Source organism: Scardinius erythrophthalmus, assembly GCF_964197995.2.
Source record: "Scardinius erythrophthalmus genome assembly, chromosome: 6".
NCBI classification, from domain to species: Eukaryota; Metazoa; Chordata; class Actinopteri; order Cypriniformes; family Leuciscidae; genus Scardinius; species Scardinius erythrophthalmus.
The window spans coordinates 1,883,848-1,889,949 of record NC_138226.1 but is presented as its reverse complement, the minus strand read 5'-3'; the positions used below and the strand labels follow the sequence as shown (position 1 = coordinate 1,889,949).

At 38.2% G+C, this 6,102-nt stretch overlaps 1 protein-coding gene and 1 long non-coding RNA gene across 8 annotated transcripts in view; both read right to left on the bottom strand.

The window, feature by feature from the left end:
* Positions 1 to 2,003: 2,003 nt before the first annotated feature.
* LOC308692662 lies at positions 2,004 to 4,148 on the bottom strand. Its single transcript, XR_014030365.1, has 3 exons — positions 3,831 to 4,148; positions 3,534 to 3,668; positions 2,004 to 3,449 (listed from the first exon to the last, which is right to left on the bottom strand). It is a non-coding gene; the product is annotated as an uncharacterized lncRNA (long non-coding RNA).
* Positions 4,149 to 5,188: 1,040 nt separating this feature from the next.
* The window catches only part of LOC308692657 (uncharacterized protein), a 28,774-nt gene continuing 27,860 nt past the window's right edge, over positions 5,189 to 6,102 (bottom strand). For all 7 annotated transcript variants that reach the window (XM_081368876.1, XM_081368877.1, XM_081368878.1 and 4 more), the window contains 2 exons: positions 5,703 to 5,987; positions 5,189 to 5,618 (listed from right to left, as the gene is read on the bottom strand). In XM_081368876.1, coding sequence (XP_081225002.1) covers positions 5,467 to 5,618; positions 5,703 to 5,987 — 437 coding nt within the window. In that variant the 3' untranslated portion in view covers positions 5,189 to 5,466. The remainder of the gene's footprint in view (positions 5,619 to 5,702; positions 5,988 to 6,102) is intronic.

Below are 6,102 nucleotides of genomic sequence, written 5' to 3'. Positions count from 1 at the left end.
CCAGGATTCTAAGCAGAACCAGAAAATATGATCATATCACACCAGTACTCAGGTCATTACACTGGCTGCCAGTTACTTATAGGATTGATTTTAAAGTATTATTACTAGTATATAAATCACTTAATGGCCTAGGACCTCAATACATTGCAGATATGCTCACGGAATACAAACCCAACAGATCACTCAGATCATTAGGATCACATCAGCTAGAAGTTCCAAGAGTTCACTCTAAGCAAGGAGAGTCTGCTTTTAGCTATTATGCCAGCCGCAGCTGGAACCTATGGAGCGAAATATGTGCCATAATTTAACAAACAAATCCAGCATTTTGCAAACAAACTCAATCTACTTTGCAAAGGAAAACTCGACTCGCAAACAAACTCAATCTACTTCGCAAAGGAAAACTCGACTCGCAAACAAACTCGATCCGCTTTGCAAAGGAAATCTCGACTCGCAAACAAACAGAAAGAAATGTGCAAGCACAAAGGTCACAAATGCGTGCAGGCAGATTTTCTCACAAATGCGTCCAGGCAGATTTTCTCACAAATGCGTCCTGGCAGATTTTCTCACAAATGCGTCCTGGCAGATTTTCTCACAAATGCGTCCAGGCAGATTTTCTCACAAATGCAGTTGAGTAACTTCCTCCTCTAAAACAGTAGATGGCGCTAAACTATAGGCTAATTTAGCGCTAGTCTCCCAGGAGAAGCTCTGATTTGAAACTTGCCTTTGCCTACAGCTGAGGAATGTGGATTTCTGTCTAGATATGCAATAAACGTTTGGCAAGAGAAAACCTCAAAAAGGTTAATTATAGATCAAATAAGACAGAAACACACCCGTTCACCGGTCATTTTCCTCAGCTGTAGGCAAAGACAAGTTTCAAATCAGAGCTTCTCCTGGGAGACTAGCGCTAAATTAGCCTATAGTTTAGCGCCATCTACTGTTTTAGAGGAGGAAGTTACTCAACTGCATTTGTGAGAAAATCTGCCTGGACGCATTTGTGAGAAAATCTGCCAGGACGCATTTGTGAGAAAATCTGCCTGGACGCATTTGTGAGAAAATCTGCCTGGACGCATTTGTGAGAAAATCTGCCTGGACGCATTTGTGAGAAAATCTGCCTGGACGCATTTGTGAGAAAATCTGCCTGCACGCATTTGTGACCTTTGTGCTTGCACATTTCTTTCTGTTTGTTTGCGAGTCGAGATTTCCTTTGCAAAGCGGATCGAGTTTGTTTGCGAGTCGAGTTTTCCTTTGCGAAGTAGATTGAGTTTGTTTGCGAGTCGAGTTTTCCTTTGCGAAGTAGATTGAGTTTGTTTGCAAAATGCTGGATTTGTTTGTTAAATTATGGCACATATTTCGCTCCATAGGAACCAGCTTCCAGAGGAGATCAGACGTGCTCCTACATTAGTCACATCCAAATCCAGACTCAAAACACATCTGTTTAACTTTGCATTTAATGAATGAGCACTGTGCCACTGTTTGTCCGACTGTTTATACTGTGTCTTATTTTAGTCTTTATTCTAAACTGTTTTAATTATTTTTAGTTCTTTCTCGTTTCTTTATTTTAAACTGTTCTTTATTCTAAACTGTTTTAATTATTTTTAGTTCTTTCTCGTTTCTTTATTTTAAACTGTATATTCTTATTTCTTCTGATTATTTTTAATAGTATGTAAAGCACTTTGAATTACCATTGTGTATGAAATGTGCTATATAAATAAACTTGCCTTGCCTTGCCTTGTCTAATCAATCATAACTTGTTATAATTGATTATGAATATTTGGATCGGTTAATAGAATTAACTTAATGTAGTCAAATTAATATTACAATCAACCCACCTGTTCGTCCCGTGAACACTCAGTCAGCGTTAATTGTTTATTAATTCTAAGAAATATTCATTTCCGGGGATGGGAAATGTCTTTCTTACTGTACAGTACTAAGAGCCTGTAGTCAACATCTAAACCGTAAAGTAAATTTTGCTGCAAGCAGAGAATCAGAACCAAATACATATTGTGCACAAGTTTTATTAACTAAATCACAAACATAACTAATCTAAACACACATACATGCATGCATAGGTAAAATGGTGAGTGACAGAATGGAACCGGAAGCAGGAAATGAAACTGTGGAAAAGATCCATTTAACTATGAAAGGAACCATCAGCTTATCATTGTCAGAGCGCCTCGTTTAATGTATACTTGCATGGTCTTTGCAGTGAAACATATCGTGAAGTTCCTGAAGAAGGATTTTTGATGGTTCCATGAGTCTCAATCGATTTCTTCGGCATTGACTGAAGAAATGGTGATGAACTTGCGTGGTTAGTTTGACTCTGTTGCCATGGCTGGAGTGCAGATTGGAGTGCAGATTGCAGAGCAAACAGGAGAAGGGAGGAAGTCGGAAGAGTTAATGGTGGGAGTTGTGATGGACTTCTTCTGCATTGAATGAAGACATTGTCCAAACTCCTGATATTGTCCTTGATTCTGTTGTGGTTGAGAGAGTCCTCTCTCTCCTGAATGAGCACATGGCTGGTTGTGAGTCAAGGCCTGCTGCCCTGGGGTCTGGGGCCCGGTGCGGCCCCGCAGGACAGCAGCCCGAACGTACAAGAAGGCCAAGAGAGGGAAGGGTTTGTGGCCATTTAAAGCCTGAGAAAGGTCCCACCTTTCAGGGTTGGCTCAACCAATAAGAAAAGGGGAGTTTCTAAGCGGGAGATTCCTCTGTTGGGAGGATTTATGAAGCTATCTCAAGTGTGGTTAGACATATGTGTGTCCATTTATACTCCGATAGATATAACAAACACACACTGCATTCTAAGAGAAGGTGATGTACACTAAAGTGTGAGTCATTAAATGAGAATTGACCGTTGGTTGTATAATAAAATACATACTGTAGTATCAAAGACATAATAGTACACAAGACAGTAAATCATTCACACAGTGTCCTGGGGTGCATGTTCATTTATAGATCAGTTTGTCTATAAATGAATGCAGCAAAGACTGTTTTAAAGTCTGTTTCTGTCTTCCCTATGGTATCTGTCTTGACCACATGACCACATTTTTTAGAGCAATTAAACCAACTTATCTGATCATAGTCATGGTAACCAAACCCTTCCTGCCCTTGTTGGGGGGATGGGACCATAGATCCCAGAGTGAGTTTTAAATATTATTTGTTAACTATAGCAAATAATTGTGTCTGATTTGTCTCAGTCGTTACATAAGCCTCCTGAAAATAAACATACAGTAAGCCAATTACCAATAAATGAAGACTAATAAATGACAAAAAATAGTAATATGAGAAATGACACCATTAGGTTTCTGATGTGTGAATATGAGCTTGATCTCGTTCAGCTCTTCTGGATCTGATGTCATAATAAACCAGAATAATGACAGTAGCCACGCCCACCAGAGCAGAGAGGACCAATCGGATCACAGCTTCAGTAGGACCATGACAGTGGACAGAGTCTAAGGAATAAAAGCATCAAACTGAGATCAGATCAGTTCATAAACGCTAATATCAGCGCTGACATCAACTAATATCAGCCGTACCTGAACATGTGTGACAGAGCTGAGTGATGTTGAGATGTTGAGTCTGGTTGCTGATGTGATTGGGATGAGATGATGATGATAATGATGATGAAGATGAAGAACAGTCTCTGCTGATGACAGGAACAGGCAGACAAGCTGGAAAACATGAGAAAAAAGAAAGATAAGAACATCTCTAATCAACAATCTTATTTCGGTTCAGTCAGTGTGTATATGATCTGATTCAACAATTAATAAATATGTAAATAATTGGTTAAAAACAAAAATATCTGAAGGACATGAGAAATGATCTCTACTCACCAGTAGGTTTAATGAGAAACCTTCTGAAAGCCAAATCTCTCTCATACTTTTGATCTGTAGTTTATAATCTCCAGCATGTTCAGTTGTGATGTTTGTGATGGTCAGAGATCCAGTTTGATTGTCCAGCTTCAGTCTGTCTCTGAATCTCCCAACATAATCATTATATAAAGTGATTCTGTCGTCCTTTACATTAATTTCAGCTATTAAAATATTTTCATCTCCAAACATCCACCGAATCCATTCGTAACCTTTCATTTCAGTGAGATCAGAGTTTACAGTGAGTGATTCTCCCTCCTTCACTGATATTTCAACTGTATCAACAAACAGAAACAGTTTGTAGCACACTGTAAAACCCAACAAGTTAACTCAACTCAAACCGATTGAGGAAACTAATTGCGGCAAACCATTTAAGTTTAAAAATAAATACATATGAGTATTGTGAACTTATATATATTGAGTCATATATATAATATCAATATATATAAGTTCACAATACAAATATATTTTTTATGTAAAAACTTTACACTGTAAACCTGAATAAGCTGGCAAAACTTAAATCAGTTGCCTCACTTTTTAAGCTAAGAAATGTAAAGTTTAAGTAAACAGAACAGTCAGATTTTTATTTTGTACTCATACATTTTAATTGATCACAACTTCAAATATTTGAGTAAGCTAATTAAAACATTTAACTTAAAATTGTCATAGAATCTCGACCTAAATCATTTTTTAGTGGAAACATCTGTTCTACATCTATTCTCAAACCAAGCCGCAGATTTCACTTTACTTCTGCTGTCCATGTGTATTTGCTTGTCTTTATCAATAAAGTTTTCTCACTCTGAAGTTCAAGAGTCTCTCCATGTTTTCTGACATTTATAATATCGGGCGCCCCCTGCAGGAATACTTTATGTAAGTAATCTGGATCTCTAGTGGTGCTGCACTGTAATTGTTACACCGTGTTCATGATCAAGTTTTCATTAAGCTGTTATTTAACGGCACCCAGAGCTACTAACCTTTTCTTTTTCTTTTTTTTTTTTTAACTAAAGAAAGCAGTGCTTGCTTTCCATTTTTAATATCAGTCATGTTGCTCACTTTATTCATTCCTGGTGGCTCATGTTGTTATGAATTGTTTTGCCACCTCAGACAGCAACACAGTGTCGGGCCAGACCCGGCCCACATCCGGTACATGCGGATTCAACGCTTCCCAGATGTGGGCCGACACTATGTTGCTGTCTGGGATTGGAATGACCAGGTTAAGATAACGTAAAAGCCCACTTTGCTCTTGTGCACGGACTTGTTCGTTAAGCCCCCCCCCCCCCCCATTTGAAAAATATATTGCTCAAAAGAGAGAGCACAAGCTAAACAATCATCAGTATTTATTATGACAAAAAACATTAGAAGAACAAAAAACACACTTGAAGATCCTTTAAAGTTCAGTGTTCTGCTTTAGATTTCAATACTTCCTGAAAAAGATGAACATATAAAGCCGCAAATAAGTAAATCTCACAAGCGATCTATAAAAAGGGTGGAAATAAGCCTCCTGAAAATAAACATACAGTAAATGCCAGCATTTAAAGCCATTACAAATAAATGAAGATTAATAAATGACAAAAAAATAGTAATATGAGAAATGACACCATTAGGTTTCTGATGTGTGAATATGAGCTTGATCTCGTTCAGCTCTTCTGGATCTGATGTCATAAACCAGAAGAATGACAGTAGCCACGCCCACCAGAGCAGAGAGGACCAATCGGATCACAGCTTCAGTAGGACCACACCAGTGGACAGAGTCTGAGGAATAAAAGCATCAAACTGAGATCAGATCAGTTTATAAACGCTAATATCACCGCTGACATCAACTAATATCAGCCGTACCTGAACATGTGTGACAGAGTTGAGTGATGTTGAGATGTTGAGTCTGGTTGCTGATGGGATTGTTCAGCACACAGATGTAGGAGTTTTTATCCTGATATTCCACTTCCAGAGGGAGAGAGAGACTCATGCTGAGATCAGACACACTGATGCTGGACAATAAACTGTTTCCTTTGTACCAGGAGAGAGTCACATGACCCACATTCACAGCTGAACACACCAATGAACATGATGATGATGAAGATGATGAAGAACAGTCTCTGCTGATGACAGGATCAGGCAGACGAGCTGGAAAACGAGAGAGAGAAAAGAAAAATTAGAACAAATCTAATCAACAATCTTATTTTTGGTTATTTTTGGTTGAGTCAGTGTTTATATTATCTATCATATCAAACTATAAAAT